Consider the following 26,222-nt stretch of genomic DNA (forward strand, 5'->3'; position numbering starts at 1 on the left):
GGCCGCTAGGTGGCGACAGCGCCACGTGCTGCTTATGGCAAACCCCAAAATTGGGGTCGAACGGATGGACTTTTAGCTACCTGTAGCAAAGCGACGAAATCGCGGAGTGAGCCACGCCTGCCTACGGTAAGACTCATTCATTCTTCGAGCAACACGGAAGGGAGGCGGCATTCGCACTATTTCCCCTCTGCCGAGGTACAAGATTAGCGCGTCAATTTAATCTAGCGCGGGTAATAAAACTAGTTGCACTTGGATTTTTCACTAGACCGAGTCCAGACGCGCGCGTGAACACTGCTGCACAAAAATGCCTGTTTGCTCGGTTTTTTGTTATAAAAAGAGGTCGGGGACATCAAATTTACAAAAAGAAAGTGTTACATTTCACATGTAATATTTTTTTTACATATCATACGTTAAATTACATTTAAATACAATTATTATATTTTAGTCTCAAGCTTCGAGCAACACGGAAGGGAGGCGGCATTCGCACTATTTCCCCTCTGCCGAGGTACAAGATTAGCGCGTCAATTTAATCTAGCGCGGGTAATAAAACTAGTTGCACTTGGATTTTTCACTAGACCGAGTCCAGACGCGGGCGTGAACACTGCTGCACAAAAATGCCTGTTTGCTCGGTTTTTTGTTATAAAAAGAGGTCGGGGACATCAAATTTACATAAAGAAAGTGTTACATTTCACATGTAATATTTTTTTTTACATATCATACGTTAAATTACATTTAAATACAATTATTATATTTTAGTCTCAAGTAATTGTTGGATTTATCGATTTTGCTCGCTCAGTACAAATTGCGGATCGGTCGAGCGACAAATCCGACTTCTCATCTCTCAGAATACAATGACATACTTCAACGAAAATGTGTTAGTGTGCGTGTTGTGACACTAGTCACTCGTCCGTACACAAAAAGAGATCGAGGTTTGCAAGATTTGTCTTTGACGTGTGTCATTTTCTATGTATTTGTGTCGTCATTACAGATTGGATTTTGTATGTAAGTGTGTGAGAAATGCGACTGTGTGCACCTTTCCCCCCGCGAAAAATGGCAGAAAGATTTGTACGGCGAGATATCGCTTGGGCCCCTCCCTTCCGACGTGTCGGAAGCCGGTGTTGCTCGAAGGCTTACTGTGTCCCACTGCCGAGCAAAGGCCTCATCCTGTTTTTCTAAAGCTGGCCAGTTTGTCTAAAAGGAGTCCAAGTTATACAGGCTTTGACGACGAGATCTGCTGGCGCCTCGGTTGGACTCGTTTTGTGGTTATCTTGGCCCATAACTCGATTATGGGGGGCCCATAACGCGATTTTATTTACACAATACATATATCTTATACTTATAGGGATTGCAATCTGGTCTGGTTTTGAATCCGGCCGGATTTTGGCCTCAATCCGGCGGATCCGGCCGGATTGGTATTGCGGATAAAAAAATCATCATGTCACGTATTTTATCATGTTTTTAGCGTTATATGCGAAGTTATGGATATTTTTAATGGATTAATAAAACGGGTGTTTTAATAGGAGACCTGCTAGGCTCTCCGAATCATGTCGCGCGAGTGACTAAAAACAAGTGAGTCTAAACCGTAAATTATTCAATGATAGTATGTCTCACAACAGTTTAAATTCGATGACGGCTGATTTAAGTTTCAAAAATCAACGTTTTTATTACTTAACTACAAATGAAATCTTCTTTTTCTCTTAAAATATCTATAGCCCAACCCACATTTCCCACAAAAAGGTGCTCTCAATTCAACCATTTTAGTTTTAGCAAACACAAAATCAATAAACGTGTATACCTATACAAGTATACATTAAAACATTTATTCACACAAAACATTTTCCCGCTTTATTTAGTAGCATAATAATAACAACAAAATAACATATAAATAAATATTATAGGAAATTTTTACACAAATTTCCTAAACCCCACGGTAAGCTCAAGAAAACTTGTGTTGTTGGTACTCAGACAACGATATATAGTATACAAATACTTAAATAGGTACATAGAAAGCAACCATGACTCAGGAACAAACATCTGTGCTCATCACACAAATAATTGTCCTTACCGGAATTCGAACCCAGGATCGAGGCTTCACAGGCAGGGTCACTACCCACTAGGTCAGATCGGTCGTCATAAGTCAACATATATTCCTCTATTTAATTACTTTTAATTCCAAAAAACATTTAACTTATCTGCTGAAGTGCTGAATGAAGTTTTATAAATATTTATTCATTATATTTTAAATGCAGGTAACACTTATTATAAGTGGGTTATAATGTTTTGTACAAAATAAAACCAAAGAACATGTACATTAAATTACAATGTAACAACACAATAAATTGAATATAAACCAATCCAGTATTTACGGTGCACGGAAATCTCAACCCTACGACGACACATATTTCGTCGGCTAGAAGACTGGCGTCAACTAACAAACAAGTTGTTGTGTTGCTGTTTGCGAGCGAGAAAATTTGAATATTGGCAAGAACTTTCAAATTATAGCAGTGTTTTAAGCTATTATTTTATATTTTAGCGCTTTGATTCACTTTACCGGATCCGAGACCGGATCCGGTGGATTTTTCCGGATCCGGTATCTTGAAAAATGTGCCGGATCCGCCGGACCGGATTGCAATCCCTATATACTTATAATCAACGATTAAAACAAAGTTTACGTTTCACATGCATATATTAACAACAAAATAATTCTTGGCTACAAGTGTATAAAAATATATTATCAAAGTGACTATATACATAAACATTATCACGTCCAATTATCACAACCCTATTATTTTCACTTTTTCTTCGCATTCCACTCCTTCAGAAGTTTTTCTGTCAAAGCGAGATTTTCGTCTTTCTGTGAACAAAGTTTTTGAATTATTCTTTTTTATCCAAATAATGCCGGTGTACACATTTTTGGGTCAACGTAGGAATCTAAGGGACACGGCTATGCGTCGGAAGCGTCGGAATATATAGTGTCAGTAATATAATATAATAATATCCACATCCACAGATGACTATCAGCAGTACAGAGCGGCTACCGTGAAAACCGAAATTCGCAAATTGGGGGGATCTTTCTCTTTTACTCCAATGAAGGCGTAATTAGAGTGACAGAGAAAAATCCCCGCAATTTGCGAACTTCGATTTTTGCGGTTATAGCACTGATTCCGCTACTTGATGCTAGTATCGAGTAGCGGAATTAGAATTAGATTTTGACTACGAAAATAACAGTCCTTTTGGTACTAAAAGTGATGTATGGAGTGAGCACTCTATATATTTTTTCTCTATGGTTGTAGTATTGGACTATGGTTAAAGTCCGTTTTTTTAGCATTAGAAAGAACTTCGCAGAAGTAAGCGTGTGGTTCCAAATCCAGCACTTTTAGCGGTAATAATTTGAAGTAAATTATATGTATTGACCATGTTACATTAGATAATTCAATAATTATTAACAATTAAAGAGCCTGATAAAAACTGCACGCTTGCTTCTGTGGAGTTCTTTCTAATGCTAAAAAAAAAACGAATTATAGATAGAGTTAGACCGAGAAAAATCTGCACAGCCATGTTATTTTAAATGTGAGACTTCTATGAAATTATGACGTATAAAAAACACTAGCACTGCGTCTGCTATCAAAATCGCTGCAGAATTTTCTTGATCTAACCCTATTTTTACAGTAAATAACTTTTTTGAACGCTTAGGGGCTATTCATAAATTACGTCATTTCAAATTGGGTGGGGGGGGTCTGGACATGCGATGATGGTAGTATGACGTAGGAGGAAATGGGGTCATTTGAAGCATGATTTTTTGATGATTTTAGGGGGGGGGGGGGTGTCAAAAATCGATGACGTAATTTATGGACAGCCCCTTACGCAATATATTTTCGAACCGAGTTACCTTTATGAAGCAGAATCTGGCGTAGTTTTCCCCTAAATGCTTGTTGGCCTCGGAGTAGAAGGCGCTGGGAGGGATGGTCAGCACGCCCGCCTCCTTGGTGAACTTTTTCGTGAATCTGTAGTCCTTGTACTTGTCCGTTTCCGATGACAGGTCGATTTTGTTCTCTGTGGAAAGGTTCTTCGGTAACTCAAAGCATGAAATGAAAATGAAAATTCTTTATTCGCATAAAATATGATATAACAAGGTGTTATTGGAAAGATATTCCCGTACAGAAACATATTTTTTAATACAGTTGCTCAAAAAGTGCTACTTTACGTAGCTGTTTAGCGTGCGGAAAGTTGGTTATCTCGAACTAGTGCTTTTTACTTTTCCAATTTTTTTAAATTTATACTTGTTCCAATTCACGACTACTTATTGATGAGTGTTAATATTAGTTTCCTTTAAACGTCGTAATCAGCATAAAAACCTACCGTTAATGTAAGAATACGAACAATATTACATATTTCATATTTAATTACAATAATTACTTACCTCTTCATCATTATAACACGTTTATTTTTTAATATTCAATATTGAAAATTCCGTTCTTAATAAGTTGACTGAATGGAACGGAATAGCTGCCAAACGCCCATAGATATAATATACTTAAAGACGACGTCTAACCGAGCTGTCACTGTTACCACTTTTGTTTAGTGTACGATTAACAATGTTTTTCTTATTTTTTCGCAACTGTATTAAAAAACGTCGTTCGATACACGTACGGAAATGTCATTCTTCACTCGTCCCGAGTCTTGCCACTCGCCTGCGGCTCGTGGCAAGATATCTCGGTACTCGTGAAGTAATGACATACCTTCCGCACTAGCATCGAAATGTACTATTGCTGGTTGAGCATGCAAATATTATCTTGAAGCTATTCACCTAATAGGTAGGTGCAATGTTAACTTAAACATGTAAACTATAGACAGAGAATTTGATATAGAGGCGAATTGTCAAAGTAATTTTTGTAGCTACTCGACACATGATTTAAACTTAGTAGGCCATTTGACTTTGATCCTTGTTCTTTAAAAATTTGTTAAATGTCAAAAAGTGTTGCCATCTATTAAGGTAGTTTCCCTCCAGGGCCCGACTTATCTTTCCACACTGTATACAAGTGGCATCGTCTTGGGTCGTCCTATTCGTTTTTGGTCAAGTTCTTAAATTAGTCATATTCTGCTTTCGTCACTCATTCTACATTGAAAGCCACTGACGATTGTGACAAATGTAGAATGAGTGACGAAAGCAGAATAGGACTAATTTAAGAACTTGACGAAAAACGAATGGGACGATCCAAGACGATACCATACAAGTGTACCTAAACCCGTCCAGTCGGCGACTACGAAGTACCCGCCGTCGGGCACGGTCGGGCTGAACCCGTTGGTCCGCAGCGCGGCCACCAGGACGTCCCTCTTGGCCAGGAGCTCTCGGGCCAGCGAGAAGAAATAGCAGTCGGGGGAGTCGTAGCGCTCCAGCTCCAACTCCAGGGAGCGGGCGACGGCTTCCTATGGGGGAAATAGTTATTTGTTTCACACGGGGGCAAAGTTGTTGTTTAACCGCTCGTGCTTGTGGTTCGAAAAATGGAATCTTGAGCGTTGCGAGGGTTTCAAAGCACGAGGGTTAAACAAAATTTGCCCCCGAGTGAAACACAAATTTTTTCACCACACCAACCCGAAGCAAATATTAAATGTAAAATTTCAAACAAAATTAAATCCAAATGAATTATTAAATATTTATCATCCAAAATCATCATTTAAAAGTCAATTTTACCAGCAAACATAAGAAAGCAACTCAAAATTTGCATTTGATTACATTGCCTCACATGTGAATAAAATGCAACTTTACTATCAGTTTTTGAAGTGCAAAGTAAGTCTTTCCGAGCTGGTGTGGTGAAAATATACTTTAACCCCCTTATTCATACACGTTTACTAAAGTTGACAAGTCGATAATAATCGTTTGTCCCTTTCCATCATACCAATACGACCAGTTTTTGGTATGACGGAAAAAATTAGCGCTTTTTAGATCATAATACGATTGCCAAAAAATATGAATAGCAATAGGGAATATTACTCGAAACTCTGCGTACTACCACAATCTGAGGCTCTACCGCGAAACAAGAAAATCGACATGCTCTCTATCACTCTTGCATATTCGAGCAATAAAGAGGCACTAAGAAGAGGATAACTAAATTTCGACTTTCTCATTACCCGGCAGGCCCCTTGTAATCAAACCGCCTTGATGCATTAATGTCATATTCCACTATCGTGTGACACGCTCCTATTCTCTTAACAATAAAGTCACGCCAAGATCATTTTGGACACGTTGCCCGGTTAGCAACATATGCTGCTGACATTACGTAGTAGGACTTGAACCCGCGTCACCAGAAAACAATACCTATACATATATTATATATGTATACTAGCCAGGCAGGTCGCTTCGCTTTCGCTCGCGCGCGTATACCTTACTGTATCGTCCGATATACACCTACTACTCTGTCGTTTAAATCACGTGTAAAATTTTAATAAGGGCGAAAAAAACTATTGATTTTGGAGTGTTGTTTTATTTAATGGTACTAAATTGTAAAATATTTTATCTGGACTACAATCTTCTAGCATGTCTATCTGTCAACTTTACTTCAAGTTCCGCCTCCAGGGGAGAGGAAGAGAAATTAGGATTAGAAATTAGCCGCTTACTGACACAGACCGAATTCCACGCGGGCGGAGCCGCGGGCACAACTAGTATATGTATATGTATGTATAGTGTGAGTGTACCTGCACGGGTGTGCAGCACGTGTACACGCAGTTCTGGTGCACGACCTGCAGGTTGCGCATGAGTGGCGCCGGGCCGTACGCCCACCCGATCTTCCAGCCCGTCACCGAGAACGTCTTGCCCGCCGAGCCCACGGTGATCGTACGCTCCCACATGCCCGGCAGGGTTGCTGGAGATAAATAAATAATTAGTTTAAAAAAAAAACTAGAAAAACACGCTTGATGCCTGATCGTGTTCAAAGTCCATTACGTGACCTTTCTCACAAGTACAAAAACGACTATGATACGATATTGCATCATGGAATGCCAGTGCCTATCTTCCGGCTTCATCATCAGATCAGTTCGACAGTACCATATTATTGTATTGTCATCAGAACTACATACAGGTGCCAAATTTCATGACGCTACGATCCTTGGAAGATGGTTAAATTAGTTACCTTAGATTTCATTACATAGTTACGTATGTATACGTACAGGTCGACCTTATAAAAACGTGTTCAAAAATGGTGAACTTTCTGCCACATGGTCAAGCAAATCTTGTCATTAAAAAAAAGCCCCAAATTCAAATTTTCTATGAGACGATATCTCTTCGCGCCTACGTTTTTCAAATTCGCCGCCTTTTTCACTGACAAGATCTGGTTGACCAACTACAAGTTCTTTTTCACCACACCAGCTCGGAAAGGCTTACTTTGCACTTCAAAAACTGATAGCAAAGTTGCATTCTATTGACATGTGAAGCAAAGTAATGAAATGCAAATTTTGAGTTGTTTTCTAATGTTTGCTGGTAAAATTGACTTATAAATGTTTATTTTGGATGATAAATATTTAAAAACATTCATTTGGATTTGATTTGGTTGATTTTGTTTGATATTTTACATTTAATATTTGCTTCGGGTTGGTGTGGTGAAATTTTTTGTGTTTCACTCGGGGGCAAATTTTGTTTAACCTTCGTGCTTTGAGACCCTCGCAACGCTCAACATTTCATTTTTCGAACCACTCGCTACGCTCGTGGTTCAATTTTGAAATCTTTCGCTTGCTCGGCTATCAATATTAGCACGAGCGGTTAAACCACAACTTTGCCCCCTTGTAAAACAAATAACTATTTAGGGTTCCGTACCCAAAGGGTAAAAACGGGGCTCTATTATAGTCGGATGTGGTCGGATGGTTTTATAATGTCGGTATCCACTTGAGAGACTACCTGACGATGAGTGGCATGTTATCTTTAGTTAAACCAAACCGCTAATTACATGTGCAAAATGAAATGCAATAACAACAAAAGATTCTAAACAGATAACACCTTTACCGCTTGAAGGATAGAGTTAAAATTAGAATAGCAAGTACTCAAAACCAACTTTCGTTCCAACCAAGGTTCATGATACGCCGCGCACGATAGGAGTGCAACAGGCCGCCGGGCGATATCGGCCGGTCATTTGTTCGGAATTATCAAATTTTTGTTCTGACAGGCCGATTGAATAATTTTACGGTTTTTTTTTTAATTTATATACTCTATAAAAAAAAACAGAAATCCATTACATATATTTTTTCGCCAAACTGCATGACAGTTTGTTGGCGAACGGTAGCACTCAACAGTCTTTCTTAATCTACTGTGTAAGGTATAAGTAGGTACAGTCGTCAGCAATAGTATCTTACACAACTAGGGCCGCAAAAATATATGACGCGCTCTTATTGCGCTCCAAATAAGAACGTGTCACATATTTTTGCGGCCCTAGTTGTGTAAGATACTATTGCTGATGACTACTATCGGCAGTACACTTACCTGACCAGACGTTTAGACTCACTTGTTGACTCACAAGACTCAACAATATCTCACAACAGTTTGAATTCGATGACAGGCCGATATCGTCCGGCGGTCTGTTAGTCAGTGGTCGGCTTAACCTAATCCACCCAACCCAAATCTATAAACTAAACCCAAATCTATTCAAAAGATCGCTTAATAAATACCTAATAGAGAAATCGTTTTACACGCTGCAGGAATTTTTTGATGAGGTATCATATTATTATTAGACATATAGGTATCTGCACTTAAACCATTTTGTTTCATTTTATATGAAATAAATGTTATTAATATTATGCTTAACGTAAGCAAATTAGCTCTTACGATACACTAATGTGATCTCATATATATAACGTTATGTAATTCAGAAGAAACTATTGTAGTACCTAGTTTGTTATTTATTTATAAGATTGCTGCGCCCTTGCAGGGTCCATATTATGTATAGGTACCTACCTACCTAATATTATGTAATATGTTTGCAATAAATGCTTTGATTTGATTTGATAATCACTCACCGATCCTAATATGCTCATGTGGTTTATACACGATCCATTCGTACACCTCGTCCGACAGACACAGCACGTCGTGCTTCTTGCACAAGTCGGCGATAAGCTGCAGCTCGGCGCGCGAGAACACCTTGCCCAGCGGGTTGTGCGGCGTGTTGAGGATCAGCATCTTCGTCTTGGGGCCGAAGAGGCCGGCCAGCTCAGCCTCGTCGAGCACCCAGTCAGCGGACGTCGCGGCACCGGATTTTTTCTGGAATTTTTAACTCTTTGATCGCTAAAGAAGAGCCCTTCAACGTGCTCACTAGCGCCACTGCTAAATAATCGTGATTATTTAAATTTAACGAAAGATATTTAAAAAAGGGGGCCGCTACGGACTGTATTTTGTATTTAAGTACCTTCTGAAATCTGAATACATCGAACTAGTTACCAATAATCAACCTACATTTCTCGTGTTTGACTTTCCTCATATACCTATGAAAAGTAGAGTGTTTAACTCTGGTAAAAGTAACCATCTCACCCTCGAACTATTGGCGGTCTCTCTTCGTTCGAGCGCCAAAATATCTCGGGTGAAATGGATCACTTTCCACCCTTGGTTAACAATCTACAATACTGTTTTCTTTGATTCCCTGGCAGATTTATAACCATTTAACCACATTAGTTTGGTCAAATACCGTATTATAATCATATTCCTAGTAAGATATTTATATGATTATAATACGTACTATACGGCATATAACTATATCCCTAGGGATATAACTATACCTCCGCCGCACCGCCGCACTCCTACCTACAATTATTTCACTGAACTTAATCCAGTAATATAACTATATCATTAAACTAAAGACGTATTATAGTTATATTCCTAGTAAGATAGTAATGAATCGCTTTCGTATAACTGTTACGACATATAATTATACTAGGGATATAATTATATGTCGTAACAGTTATACGAAAGCGATTATAACTATATAACGGCTTTATCTATCGTACTGCGACATATACATCAATAAATATTTATAAATATAGATATGGATACATACTTATACATAGATAACTCCCATGACTCAGGAACATATAAGTATCTGAGATCGTGAACCCAGGACCATCGGCTTCATAGGTAGGGTCATTACCAGTGATCGAGGATTTGGTTGCCACTAGGGGTAAATGTTAATGTTTTTTTTCTTATGAAATGTTTTTAGTAGGTAAGTAATTGTGTTTCAAAATTATAAGATGTTTGTGCGTTTTTATGAAAAAATCAATCCATATTACGAGCTTACTTCCGTATTCATAAAAAAAAAAAAATTAAATCCCGCGGCGTTGCAACCAAATCCCCGATCACTGGTATTACCAACTAAGCCGGTACGGAAAATTAAATGGTGGATACATACAGGTTTCAAGGGTATGAATTTAGGGATGCCGCCAGCCATCTTGATCATGAAATCGTAACAGTCGAAGAAGGGCTCGATGACTATCACCTCATCGCCTTCGTCCACATGCCCTAAAAAAAAATTAGTACCTAAGTATGATACCCTATATCTATACACGGTGTAACATGAGGAAATCGAATAATTTTAACAGCGTATTCCTGATCATATTTAGAGACAAAAATGTCCTATAAACTTTTTTGAAATTCGCAGTTTCAGAGATAATATTAATTTAAAATAAAACAAGTTTTTATTGTTACATAGTGTAAAAGGCCTTTTTGATGGTGATGCTGTTGCTATGGGACGTAATCTAAATATCCTTATTGATAGATGTCAAAAGTGACAAGTAACACTTTGCGAAAAGTAGGTTTTACGAATAAAAAAAAGTAAAAATCAATTTTAAGTGACAAGTTTACCAATAACATTTATTTTTTATGTACAAATACATTCAAAAAATGGAAAAAACAAAACAAAAAAAATGTTTTTGTTTTGGCGAATTTGACCTAAACTAATGTTACATTTTTTCCTTCTCTTGGCCCCAGAAATGCGTGGTTAAAATTATTCGGTTTCCTCATGTTACACCGTGTATAAGTAAGTACCCTTAAAAGGCGGAATTACGGGATCTCGAGGCCAATAACAACTTTGTTCCTTTCGGTGTCGAGACCCTCGTCGGTCCGTGGGGCTCCGGAGCTTAGGGCCCCCCCACATCTAGCGTCTTTCGAGCGTCGGCATCTGTCGGCGTCTGGTCAGCGCTATGGAAAATGACGTCGCTGCGCAGTTGCGTCGACGTTGCGACGAGCAGCGGCCATAAAGTTGTAGATGCCGACGCTCGAAAGACGCTAGATGTGGGGGGGGGGGGGGGCTTAGACTTTGTTCATCAAACGGCTGGTTGATGTCAGCAGGAACAAAAGAGCTGGTAGCTACCACGCTCAAAGAATAAGCATGCAATTCAGCGAGAAAAATGTTGCCAGTATCTTTGGCACGATGCCCCAGAGCACTATGCACTATAGTTCGTTTTTTTAGCATTAGAATTGAACATTAGAAAAACACATTTTAAAAATAAGATACGGCAAATATGTAACAATTATGAATCTAATACGATCATTTCTATTCTTCTGCTTTCATAAGTATTTATTGTTGATTATTGTGCGTGTTTGTTGTGTTTTGTTATTGTAGTTGTATGTAGTTATTGATTTTTAAAAAGCGTTTTTCAATGAAAAGATATGTCAAGATCGCTTACCTTCTTTCAAGTTCTTTCTAATGCTAAAAAAACGAACTATACTTAATCATTAGATACAGATTTTTAGTCTTTTATTAGTTTCTATTTGGACTGTACCTATATTTACATAGCGTAGCGCTTGAAACTCAGCTTAGCAACTAATGTGTAGGCTCACCTAAAATAGCAGAATAGAGTGCCTCGTACGCTCCGCTGCTGACCAGCACCTCATTTTGGGGGTCGATCTCCCTCCCTATTAGAGGCGAGTATAGTTTGGAAATCGCTTGCACCAGACGGGGATGGCCCTGAAAATTAAAACAATATATAATACTATATTCAAAATAATTATAATCTTTTAACTGTATAGTTTGTAGGTTTCTAATAGAGGTCGACGGCTAATCCTATTGTCTATTTACTGTAGTAAATAAAGGTAGTGTACCCCGCAGTAATTCCTCAGCCAGAAAAAACTTTACAGTATGATAAAGTATCAATAAATAAAAAGTATTACTCTGATAACTAATCGCTGGCTCTTTGTAACGAGTATTGCTCGCGACTTCGCAGCGGCGGCGGCGGCGGCGTCGAGCGAATGGGACGTACTCAAGTGTTTAAAAATGTCTTTGTCAAAAGTGGCTCTTCAGTGCCTCGACAGCAGCTTTGTAGAAGCTGTTATACGTTAGGCGAATTTAGAGTGTTGTACGAAGAATATAGAAAGCATCCCGCAAAATTTTACGAGTACACTAGAATGAGTGTAGAAACATTTGATTATATACTCCAACACTTCGACGAACATTTACACGCACCTAAACTCCGATCAAAAGGAGTTCTGACTAATCAACAATATTTTCATGATAAACACTTCAGTGTCCATTATCGCGCGCGAATATTATAAAAAATTGTTCTACGATTCACCGCCCGATGCGTTACCGCCGCTAAGACCGGTCGCGCCGCTGTGAGGCTTGTGAGTCGTGGCCGCGTTCCTCGCGCCCGTGTCTTTGTTTCCACCGCTCGCCGCGCCGTGCCTCGCTCGAGTAAATTCGCGCGAGTCGCCGCTGGCAGCGGCGCGTCGTGGCCTCTCTCTTCTTTTCGCCTTATTTTGTAACATTCGCTTTTCGCTCGGCGCCGCCGCTGCCGCTGGTCGCGCGATGTCGTGGCCAGGCAGTAACAAAGGCGCGTTATCCGAGAGAGCGCCTACACTGGTTTTTGAGCGTTGGACTAGCCCGCGCTCAGGCTCTGTTAGAAACCTATACATACTATACCTACCTATGTAACTACTATATTAGGTAACTGTTTGCTTCATTTGTTTCTGAAGGTTAAGGATTTAAAACTAATGATTTCGGCATTGATACCATAGCACAGAATAAATAATAGTACGTACTAGGTACAGAAGACTCACTCTCTAACAAAACGCGTCTGTTACGATCAGGACAGATATGACCGCTAGATGGCGACAGCGCCATGCACGGCTTATGTCTAGCCACCAAAATTGTGGGACGGATGTACTTTTAGCTACTTGTTACGACGCGACGAAATTGCGGAGTGAGCCACGCCTGACCATAGCAATAGTTGTTCATTAACTGGTATGACCTATAAATTCACTACGCTGAGTATAGCTGGTGAAAAGAAAATCGCCCTGTATGATGCAGTATTAGACTCACGATTCCTTCGCGAATATAGTATTGTATACCATTTTCGTAGGTCCCTGGCGTTCGTACAAACAGCAAAACTCTTAACTGTGCGTAGGTAGACCTTATTACAAAAGGCATGAGGTCCACCGATGGACAGTTAACAGTAGGCTTTCCGTCTGTAATCGTGCCAGCAGTTATAAGTACATATAACGTCGTGTGTCAGGGACAACATAATATAACACTACCAATACTTTCATGTTGTCTTTGTCACATGATGCTATATAACGTTGTATAACCGCTAGTGTAGTACAGTCAGCAGCAGAAGTTGCTAAGCGGGGGAAGTATCTAGACACGCGGCAGCGTGTCAAGCCAAGTTCAAGCAAAGGAACTGGCTAGCCAGCGCCGAGTGTAATATTACACGAACCACTTGGTGCCACTTTTGACCCTTCTATAACTCAAAACATCTTTGACGTAAACACATAAAACTACGTGTGTTTAATTATATCCATAAGGATATCTAGAAGCCCAAATTTCATGAAGCTAGCTCAAACGGTTATAAAGGTATGAAGGTCAAAAAGTCGTAAATTTTAATACTGACTTATGACTTATAGTACCTAAACCTAACCTACTTCCAGATGACCTAGAAGGATGAAATTTGGAATCCAGCTTGGTTATTGTGTGTAACCGTAGGAAAAAATCTAAAAATAAAATAAAGTTAAAAAATAGGGGGGGTCCCCATACAAAAAAAACATTTTTTATTGGGACTGACATATAAGTACCTAAACCTAATCTACTTCCAGATGACCTAGAAGGATGAAATTTGGAATCCAGCTCGGTTATTGTGTGTAAGCGTAGGAAAAAATCTAAAAATAAAAAAAAGTAAAAAAATAGGGGGGGTCCCCATACAAAAAAATATTTTTTTATTGTAGCGTTGGAACCGTTACAAGCAGATATTTGAAACTACCCCAATATATGTATTATTATATTTGCTATATTAAAATAAAGTTTAGTCAAAAAATAAGTGGTGTCCCCATACAAAAAACTTGTAATACGCTCTAAACAACCGGCCAACGGTGTGTCGTCGGCGGCGCGCGGCACCACATAATTATACAAAGAACAGAAGTAAAAACCATGCAGCGGAAACACAAGAAAAAACATTAAATCTCAATACCTGCCTAGTTTTCTTTACAAAAAGTATTGATATCCCACCAAAAACATAAATGTAAAAAAGGAGAGCCAAGTTCAATACAAAAATTATGCTTGACTGTGGGGCTAGCCGCAAAAAGAATGGAGATCTAAATGAGTGCCACTGCCAAGTTCTATGCAAAATCCAAATATGTATTTATAGGAACAAAATAACATTATAAACAAGTATTAAACTCTATTTCTTTGCTTTATTGGATACCTATAACAATTGCTGTTATTTAAAAAAATGTGAGATCTTAAAGTAGGTTAGATTTGGCTTGGCCAGATTTTATCAGAATTACAATATATATAAAATGATTGATGTAATGAAAACTGGCCAAGTCAAATCTAACCTACTTTAAGATCTCACATTTTTTTAAATAACAGCAATTGTTATAGGTATCCAATAAAGCAAAGAAATAGAGTTTAATACTTGTTTATAATGTTATTTTGTTCCTATAAATACATATTTGGATTTTGCATAGAACTTGGCAGTGGCACTCATTTAGATCTCCATTCTTTTTGCGGCGAGCCCCACAGTCAAGCATAATTTTTGTATTGAACTTGGCTCTCCTTTTTTACTTTTATGTTTTTGGTGGGATTCAAAATTACCTTGACACGCTCTTATTCTCTTAACAATAAAGTCGCGTCAAGATCATTTTGAACACCCCGCCCGCTTAGCAACTTCTGCTGCTGACTGTACGATAAGGTTTATTGCCCCGTTACAACATAACGGTAATTATGTTGCCACATGCCACAACATTTATCTATAAGGAAAATAAATCTTCCTAACCCTTCGTGACCTTACCCAGTTAATTTTAGGTGACGTCATGTACATTATAGATAGAGTCTGTGCGGAAAGAGAAGAGTCGTGGAATGTAAGGGAGTCCATATATACTACGGCTCTTCTCTTTCCGCACAGACTTTAGTGAAGTAATCACTTACATAGTCTTTGTGGCATTGACATAAGATCTTATTACACTTTCGTAGAAGTACTTTTTACAATAATTCTAAGTACAATTCAAACACATGATTTACAATGAATGGGATAGTTGGGTCAATAAACTTTAAATTTCTTATCTGGATATAAATTTCTTATCTATAAAATAATATTCCGTCTCTAAATAAGGAACTAGATATAACCTGAAAAACGTTATACACGGTGGCAAAAAATAACTGCATTCCTGTTACCAGGGAGGTTTTGGGATTATACTGAGCAACTTTTACTATGGAACCAAACCCGAAATCGCGAAAAAAAATTACCCTCCCTTAGAAAATGGACCAGTCAAAACGTATGGAACAGCCATAACTAATTTTTCACGATTTCGGGGTCGGTCCAATAGTAAAAGTTGCTCAGTATACCTCCCTGGCAAAGGGAATGCAGTTATTTTTTAGCCAACCTGTATAAAATAAAAATCTTTTTAATTCAAATCCTGGAGATGAAAATAAATAAAGGGTTTAGAAAGTACCAACCGTATGAGTATGACTGAAGCTGTACGTATTAAGAGGAAAGAGGACAAGGGCTTCTCCATACCAAAATAGTTCCCTTTTTAGGGTTCCGCACCCAAAAGGTAAAACGGGACCCTATTACTAAGACTTCGCTGTCCGTCCGTCCGTCCGTCCGTCCGTCCGTCCGTCCGTCTGTCTGTCACCAGGCTGTATCTCACGAACCGTGATAGCTAGACAGTTGAAATTTTCACAGATGATGTATTTCTGTTGCCGCTATAACAACAAATACTAAAAACAGAATAAAATAAAGATTTAAATGGGGCTCCCATACAACAAACGTGATTTTTGACCAAAGTTAAGTAACGTCGGGCGTGGTCAGTTCTTGGATGGGTGACCGTTTTTATTTGCATTTTTTTCCGTTTTTTTTTTCCATTATGGTACGGAACCCTTCGTGCGCGAGTCCGACTCGCACTTGCCCGGTGTTTTAGTGTTCCGTGCAAAACTTTGTTCGCGGAACACATGGGATCACTTTGGTCTTGCAAATCAGTGTAATGCGTTTTTTTTCTCTGGATATCAACATTAGAGAATTTAAAAAAAATATATACTTTTGAGAGTAAGGAGCTTCCAAAAACTTATTCGCAATTAGCTCGGTCTTATAATAATTAAAAATTCGAAAAAGAACCAAACGTCCCTGCATCAGCTGCATCATAGATAAAAGGTTAAATAAGAAATAATTTGTCTATGTTTCTGTGGCGAAGTGTTCATCCACATTCCATTTAATGGCTGCTCTACACTGTCGGCGACGATGACTGCCGGAGACAATAGTGTAGAGGGCACATTTCAGCCGTCTCCGCCAGTCATCGACCAGTGTCGGTTTTTTGGGAACGCATCAAAGGGAATTAAGGTAATAGCCGGGAGCATAGAGAAAAAAATACATAGATTGCTCACTCAACAACATAAGACTTTCCGGTTGGTGATACGTCTATTGTCACTTGACAGTACTACTACTGCTACTTAGCAGTGCTGATAATTCCGCTACTCGATGCTAGATGTTAACTATGAAAATATTAGTCTTTTTGGTACTTAACAGATGTATGGGGTGAGCACTTTTGTCTTACTATATTTCTCTATGCCAGGAGGTCGCGTTGTAGGTACAAGCGCTCATGTGAATGCTTAATGATCTTGCCGGTGAGGAGGCATAAGGTTAAAGAATAGTGTAAGCCACTCACAAATCCCCTCGTATACTGGTTGAGAAGTGGGTTGTCGCCAGTGGTGATCTCAGCCAACGCCTGTGTGACATGTTTAGGGGCGTGATAGTCCGGGAATCCCTGCCCTAGGTTCACAGCAGGCTTGTACTTGGCCACTAGCTCAATATACTCAACCCTGCAATGAAAAAAAAATTTGGTTTATTTGTTTTCTTGGGGACAATAGGGACGTTTCCTGTATTAAAAATACATTATTTTACACCATGCACGAAATAAAGCAGCAGATAATTGTTAGAATAATTAAAAACCGGGCAAGTGCGAGTCGGACTCGCGCACGAAGGGTTCCGTACCATAAAGCAAAAAAAAAACGGAAAAAATGCAAAAAGAACAGACGGACAGCGAAGTCTTAGTAATAGGGTCCCGTTTTACCTTTTGGGTACGGAACCCTAAAAACATAGATTGCAGGTATTGACAAATTTCAATTTAATAAATCCAATGACACAGTTTAACCAATTGAAGGGATGTTTACAAAAACAACATAACTGCTTAGAGCGGTTGACACTTTTTAAAGAACATTGTTAATCGTTTCAGGTATCAACCAGTGTAGTCAGTTATGTTGTTTTTGTAAACATCCCTTCAATTGCATATAAGTCGTTGCGAATGCCAAATCTGATCTAGACACGCGGCAGCGTGTCAAGCCAAGTTCAAGCAAAGGAACTGGCTAGCCAGCGCCAAGTGTAATATTACACGAACCACTTGGTGCCACTTTTGACCCTTCTATAACTCAAAACATCTTTAACGTAAACACTTAAAACTACGTGTGTTTAATTATATCCATAAGGACATCTAGAAGCCCAAATTTCATGAAGCTAGCTCAAACGGTTATAAAGATATGAAGGTCAAAAAGTCGTAAATTTTAAGACTGACTGACAGACTTATAGTACCTAAACCTAACCTACTTCCAGATGACCTAGAAGGATGAAATTTGGAATCCAGCTCAGTTATTGTGTGAAAGCGTAGGAAAAAATCTAAAAACAAAAAAAAGTTAATAAATAGGGGGGGTCCCCATACAAATTTCTTTTTTATTGTGACTGACATATAGTACCTAAACCTAACCTACTTCCAGATGACCTAGAAGGATGAAATTTGGAATCCAGCTCGGTAATAGTGTGTAAGCGTAGGAAAAAATAAAAAATAAAAAAAGGTTAAAAAATAGGGGGGGTCCCCATACAAAAAACCTGTAATACGCGCTAAACAACCGGCCAACGGTGTGTCGTTGGCGGCGCGCGGCACCACATAATTAATACAAAGAACAGAAGTAAAAAACATGCAGCGGAAACACAAGAAAAAACATTAAATCTCAATACCTGCCTAGTTTTCTTTACAAAAAGTATTGATATCCCATCAAAAACATAAATGTAAAAAAGGAGAGCCAAGTTCAATACAAAAATTATGCTGGGCTGTGGGGTTCGCCGCCAAAAGAATGGAGATCTAAATGAGTGCCAAGTTCTATGCAAAATACAAATATGTATTTATAGGAACAAAATAACATTATAAACAAGTATTAAACTCTATTTCTTTGCTTTATTGGATACCTATAACAATTGCTGTTATTTAAAAAAAATGTGAGATCTTAAAGTAGGTTAAATTTGGCTTGGCCAGTCTTTATCAGAATTACAAAATATATATGTTGAATAACTTTATAAAATGACTGATGTAATGAAAACTGGCCAAGTCAAATCTAACCTGCTTTAAGATCTCGCATTTATTTTAAATAACAGCAATTGTTATAGGTATCCAATAAAGCAAAGAAATAGAGTTTAATACTTGTTTATAATGTTATTTTGTTCCTATAAATACATATTTGTATTTTGCATAGAACTTGGCACTCATTTAGATCTCCATTCTTTTGGCGGCGAACCCCACAGCCAAGCATAATTTTTGTATTGAACTTGGCTCTCCTTTTTTACATTTATGTTTTTGATGGGATATGTACTACTTATTTTGCTGGCTCAATGACACAAGTAAAGTGTATCTTGGTCAGACACTAGCTTTCGCCATTTGTTCTAATATGTGCACATGTATTTGGTTGTGCACATAATAGATTTGGCATTCCCATCAAAATTTTTTTTTTTAATTGGTTTGTTTAAACAGCATTACAGTGTAAGAGCTTTGATGTGTTGTGACATTAATAGGTGATAAGATAAGCCTCGATATGCTCATGTTATGATACATATTTATTTAGCATCTGCCCGCAACTTTGACTGCATAGAATTCGTACTTTTAATAGTGACGGAAGTACCTAGTGTCATAAGGTGCAAATTTTGGTATCGGATGAATTCACTTTTGCACATCCCATACATTGGGTGACACTACTTCCGTCACTATAATATCCCACTTCCACGGTAAATTCAACCTCCCGTTTTATGATCATTTACGAGTATGTAATAAAAACCATCCTATGTCCTTTCCTGGGAGTCCTGGGACTGGATGTGGACAGAAGGCATCCATAAAAATTTCATATAAATTGGTCCAGCAATTTAAGCATGTAGAGGTAACAGACAGATAGAGTTAAGTATTACACAGCGTATAGCATTCATAATATTAGTAAAAATGCAAAGAGTCTGAGAAAAGTGTTGGTAACCAAGACATAAGGCACTCAGTTTCTAAGCCTGTCCAAGCTGCATCAGACTAATAATAATGAGTTTTATAAAATTATGCAGTATGAAAATGTCATTTGATATTTATGACAAATTAATATTTTAAAATAAAACTATTGAAACGGATTTTATATCGCGTATATTGAATATATACCTACTACATCCTGTTTCGAACCCTTTACAGCATTCGTGATCAACAGGTGACTGAGAAAAAACCACACTGAGCAAAAACTACCCACTTACAAAATAATGCACCATCATAAACTATAAACTTTTAATAAATTATAATCTGTTTCAATCTTAGAGGATATAACCAACGGAGACGCCATGTCTAAAATTTTCGGTACAAAATAGTCTGCCGTTTTTTGCGGGGGAGGGGCACATCAAATGTATAGGTACGTCATGTCAAATAAACGTCAGTCCATACATATGGTTGACATGAGGTTGACCATTGGCCGCCTATTTTCGACAGAGGGGAACGCCTGTTAATGGCGGCTCCATTGTTAATTACTCCGAGGTTTCAATAGTTTTATTTCATGAGTAACTATTGCAGTATCCAAAGACAATATTAAATTAATATTTTGTCTAAATGGGTTTTTATCTCATAAAGCAATAACAAGTAATATGAACAAAATAAATAAAATCCGTGAAAATATTAAATATTAAAATTAAAAACTACATGGAACTATAAATAAAAAACTGGCTCCAGCTCGGTCCCTAGTGGTAAGGTGCCAAGAAGACTGGAGGCATTGCCGTGCTGGAATGCAGTGCAAATGCGTTGTGCAAGGTAGGAGTCAGCCCTCCAGTCACCCGTCGCCTCCATGAGGCGCTTAGCCAGCTCTGAGAATATGCCATGGACGCCAGGTCCCCACGGCCCAAGGGTTTCCACCCCAAACGGCTCAAACATACAGCCAGAATCAATGGTTGCATATTTGCGCCAATTGAGGTGTTTAGCCGCGTATCAATGGCTTTAGTCAAATTCTGTGAAACCTAATATGTTGCCAGACTTATTCATTTACATTGAATGAGTTGTGTGTGAATTTGTAATTGCTATGCTGTCAATATATTATGCTGACATATTTTACACAATAATATTAAGTAATCATGACTATACCTACTTGCTCATCAATATTCTTTAAATAATGTTATTATAATGTTCATAAGGTTCAAGGAAGATGAGGTAGTGGACATCCAACAACCCGCTAGGTGTACACTGTAAAAAAGGCCTGCCAGGGATCAACACAGGCGCCTATTATTATTAGGAAGGTGGAAAATCGTGCAGAATGGAGAGCCTTGGTGCACAAAATAACGACCTCATGTGGTCGCGGCCCTCAGTCATGAGGAATCGAGGAAGAAGAAGAATGTTCATAAACCATTATGATAGGGATAACACCGTGGTAATTTAATCAATTAGATAAAATCTACATCATTCAACTACGCAATTCTAAAGTAATTAAAGTTTTTAAAACCATAGCGGGCATTATGTAACTTTTTAATTATTTCGCACTTACCATACGCTTTTTTCGCCGGCGCCATAGCGTGCTGGTAATTTGAACTTGTTGTTCATATTAGCAGTTGCAACAAACGAAGCGGCACTAGTCCTACTGGCTATATTACTGGCTTGGCTGAGAGCAGAATGCACCTTTACGCCTGCTGTGAGGATGTGACAACCGCGTAACATTATTTAGTACACGGTAATAGCTATTTGTTCAACCATTATAACCATAATCTCTTTACTATTTGTCTGCCTGCTAGATAAGAACCAAGTAATTATCAATAAACGTCATTAACGTCATTACGCGACCGTTCCGTTACGTGTTTATTGCATGGATTACAGTATGACAACATTTGATTAGCTTTAAAGTTATTATTGGTGTATTTTTAAGAGTAATTATAACTATTTAGCAACGATAAGGCAATAAAAATTAATACATTCGTATTGTTGGAGCTAGAGTGAATGCAGAATTTATTACGTTGCGTTTAATCGTAACGTTTATAAGATTTCTGAACAGACCAAGGCCCAAGCAAGGCCCCAACGTTTTCTGTTCTCTTTGACGGCGCAGCAACTAGTATCATTTCTCTCTCCTCGCTCTTTTAAAAACGCCGTTTGTCAAAAAAGGACAACCATTCTGTAGACAAGATGGACTTCAAATCAAGGTGTCCCCTTTTTAGGTGGAACCAGGTTGTTTATATGTGCATAAAAACGTATTATGTGTGCTCTTTTAGGGATGTGAAAAGTCGATTATAATCATGTTATATATCGATAAACGCTACACAGTAGAACGAAATATCTATTATCGATTAATTGAAGCTTCAATATCATAATTGAAATGCTAATGGATAATGAATATATGTTTGTGGAGTAGAAAAAATCTTTATTATACACTCAGCGTCAAAAAAATCGCATTTATTAACTTTTTTCTTTCAATCGGTTTAAACCTTATATTATATAAGGCAAGATAAGACTATGGGGCCTTATTTGAAAGGTTATGAAACCCTCTATTGGAAAATGTCATAAAATGGACGTTCTACCCCATACAAAAAGAAAATTTTCAGGAAAAACGAATCAACGTGTATTTAGGTTAAAATTGCAAAGAATATATAAACACTATAAAATCAACAGATACAGAAAAAATAAACTTAAAACTAAACTTAAAACCTAGTGCTGCCTCCTCTTGCCCTCCGAGTAGCTTCCATGCGATCAGTCATGACTGTCATGAGTGCCACTATGCGTTTTTGAGGAAAGTGATTTCGCACCTCAATAATGGCGTTTTGAAGCCTGTCGAGAGTGGCAGGAGCAGGATCAGGCGACCGAACCCGCCGTTTTAGCTGATCCTAGTGATGTTCGATTGGGTTCAGGTCAGGGCTCCTTGATGGCCACTCCATTACAGTGATGCCAACCTCCCACAGTCTCACACAAACAACGCAGTGCGGCGTTGTCATGCATAAACTGGAAGTTGGGTCCAACCAAGCCCCCTACTCTGTCTGTTCTCTTTCACGGCGCAGCAACTAGTATCATTTCTCTCTCCTTGCTCTTTTAAAAATGCCGTTTGTCAAAAAAGGACAACCATACTGTTGACAAGATGGACTTCAAATCCAAGTGGCCCCTTTTTAGGCGACCCAGGTTGTGTATGTGTGCGTAAAAACGTATATGTGTGCTCTTTTAGGGATGTGAAAAGTCGATTTTAGTCATGTTATATATCGATAAACGCTACACAGCGGAACGAAATAGCGATTAATTGAAGCTTCCATATCTTCGTTAAACATAAACATAATTGAAATGTTAATGTATAATGAATATACTACAATGTAATAAAATAACTCAATTATTGCGGACCACCTATTTTAGTAGGTATTTATGTATTTTAATTAAATATCTGAACTTTCCCTTGGTTATCTCCTGGGGCGTGACTATAAAATTGTGATCTGATAACCACAATAAAGAAAAAAAGCGTTTTTGTTCATTTTAGGTATAGTTAAACCTTTAAAGTAAAATTAAAATTGCAAGAAATGTCGATAGTTTATCGATATGACTTTATCGACATGGCTACAGCAAAGTGGGTCGCTTTGTTAATCGTACACTAAACAAAAAGTGGTCCCACTGACAGCTCGCTTGGAAGGTATCTGTATATATTCTTATATCTATGGGTCCAACAAAACCATCATATGGGACCACATGCTCCTCCAAGAACTCCGTTATGTAACGCCGAGCAGTCAGACAATCTTGATGACAAGGTAAACAATCTTGATGTGTCTTTTAATTGAAAAACACATTTCAAAAATAAGTTAAGGTGAGTTCGACTAAGATCGGACACCGGGTAAGATCGTATAATTCAAATTTCTGCCTGTTGCGGGGCTTTTTTTTTAATACTGGCAAGGTGATGCAATGCGCTGTTTTGTCCCGCACCCTCCTTCAGGCCGCACTTGTCGCTCCGACTAACATTTCGCGAGATAAGTGCAAATTTCCAAAAAATTAGATTTTTTTTGTGTCCGGAAATACCCTTCGCCAGTTTTTCTTGAATAACTGGCAAGTTGAAGCGTTATTTGTTTCTTTTACACATTGCATGTTATTTTTCTTAAATTTGTGACAAATCTGTATATTTGGAATTTTGATACGATGCCTGTAGGCCGAGATCCGGTCTTACCCGAAGTGGTAAAAGATCGGATGCTAATCATCCGATCTTAAATACTCAGGGATGCTCAAACTTTATTCGTGTCACCACTATATCTGATTAAATTAGGTATTAGGTAAATGTGATTAATAGTAGATATTAAATCGCAATAAAGCTCCCAAATCATCTTGTATTGATCGCTACACTTAACTAAGTAACGCCACATAATTAATTGATTTCTTATTCTTAAACAAAGATGTTTCCATCTTTATAAGTAATATAGCGGAGGCAGTTATAAAGTTGACCCAAAAATTTTTTATTAAGCTATGAGCTTAATCATATATGTTCCTTGAGTAATTCTAAGCATTTCAAGCCTGGGAGGCAATAAGAAATGTGTGTCTACTCGGATTTGTAATGGATTCAAACTTTCAACCTCTTTTTAACCCTGTTAGGGGATGAATTTTACAAAACGCTGAAATTACTTTTCCTGTCTTTTAATAATATCCCCAAATACAAAGATTCAAGTCCCGCGTTCGAAAATTTTTTTGATATCCATACAAACTTTCAACCCCTTTTTCACCACCTTAGGGGATGAATTTTCAAAAACGCTGAAATTAGTTTTCTTGTATGTTTATAATATATCGTTTTACGAAGTTTCAAATTCCTAGCTTAAAATAAAACTTGAACCCCATACAAACTTTCATCCCCTTTTTAACCCCCTTAGGGGTTGAATTTCCCAAAATCGCTTCTTATCTCTTGTACACTTTATAAATGTAATCTAGTGTGCAAATTTCAACTTTCTATCTTTTGTAGTTTCGGCTCCGCGTAGCAAAAATCTCCAACCAAATTTTTCACCTTTTTACGTTTTTCTTGTAAAATTACTATGAAACTGAAAAAAACAAATATCAGCAATGAATTCTACGTCTTTGGTTTATACGAAAATGATACCAAACTTGCCCAAGTACCCACCAGGATCAGAATAGATTTTTTTTAAAGATGACGGGTGGCGGCCGTCTTTGTACCCCACCCTCCCCCCCACCCCAGGCTAGAAATGCTTAGAATTACTCAAATATCAGATGTGATGAAGCTCATAGCTTAATAAAAAATTTTTGGGTCATGTATGGCAGCGTTACATAACTGATTCCAGTAATAAAAACGCAGACTGATTAAAAATGGTCGTATTCATTCCTCCACTTTCATATTATTTTATCCTTAAATCCTCTTTCATGACCTTTTTTCAACCTACTGCACTTATGGTGTCAATGAACCCACGTGGTTCATTGACTCTACACGGGTTCATTGACCCCACATCTAAAGTTCGACAACCATAATTTCTTGAAAATTAAGCGCATGGTGTAAGATCGGACGGAAAAAATGCAATAAAATAAAAATCGGCTCGGATATGATAGCCCGAATTACTCCTAGGCCAATTTTATTCTTCAATATATTAATCAGTGGGTAATACCAGTTATTTTGCAATAGTAAACTCTATGATACCGGCAATAGGGCCGAACTTATAGGCCCGTCCGTTCTTACACCACCAGGTAAAAAAACAATGCTGTCAATTTATTTTGTTTCCTTAATTTAAACACTCATTACACGCTCATTTTGACGTCTAGAAAGATAACTCTATTATATAGTGCATTTCATTATTATCAATTCTGTACTTAAATCATGTCCATACCCTATCCACAAGCCGAGAAAAAAAAATCCAACATCATCCCAACCCACCATAACGTCCGAAACTTTGCGAACTCACCTTACGGCAAATATGTAAAAATTATGAATCTAATACGTTTATTTATATTCTTCTGCTTTCATAAGTAATAGTTTTTAATTTTTAAAAAGCGTGTTTCAATTAAAAGGCGTTTCAAGATCGCTTACCTTCTTTTAAATATTGATCAGGAACATACTGTCAAAATCTTTCGGGTTCCTCGGGGGCATGTTGTAAATTATTTCCTTAATGGCGATTGTGCAATCTGCCACAGTTTTACGAATTTTTATAGATGACACTACTGATGTTCACGGTCGCGCCGCCCCCACCTAGCTACGCCACTGTGTGTACGTGCCTTAAGAATTGCCCAAATTTGCTACAAAATATTATGTTTAATGTACCGCATCGCTCCTTACGTCCTCGTAATTTATTTTATGTGAGTTTCGCACGAACTAATTATTCTAGACATACTTTTTTCAAACGAGTATCAAAAAACTATAATGAGTATTTCTGTGATATCGATCCATTTATGCACTCTCTTGCAACTTTAAAAGAACATATGAGATCCAAACTGCTGTTGATAAAATAAATTATGAGACTATATATAATTAGTAGGTAGTAGTATTATCAGTTATGTTTTA

General features: G+C 38.0%; 1 protein-coding gene across 1 annotated transcript; it reads right to left on the minus strand.

The window, feature by feature from the left end:
* Nucleotides 1-2,667: 2,667 nt before the first annotated feature.
* LOC134678635 (kynurenine aminotransferase) lies at nt 2,668-21,530 on the minus strand. The gene is made up of 9 exons (XM_063537280.1): nt 21,267-21,530; nt 17,120-17,273; nt 11,810-11,936; nt 10,380-10,489; nt 9,001-9,241; nt 6,694-6,860; nt 5,241-5,427; nt 3,890-4,053; nt 2,668-2,854 (listed from the first exon to the last, which is right to left on the minus strand). The coding sequence occupies exons 1-9, from the start codon at nt 21,434-21,436 to the stop codon at nt 2,792-2,794; spliced, it is 1,383 nt and encodes a 460-aa protein (XP_063393350.1). The 5' UTR covers nt 21,437-21,530; the 3' UTR covers nt 2,668-2,791.
* Nucleotides 21,531-26,222: the final 4,692 nt, after the last annotated feature.

The sequence above is a fragment of the Cydia fagiglandana genome, chromosome Z (genome assembly GCF_963556715.1).
Source record: "Cydia fagiglandana chromosome Z, ilCydFagi1.1, whole genome shotgun sequence".
Classification (NCBI taxonomy): Eukaryota; Metazoa; Arthropoda; class Insecta; order Lepidoptera; family Tortricidae; genus Cydia; species Cydia fagiglandana.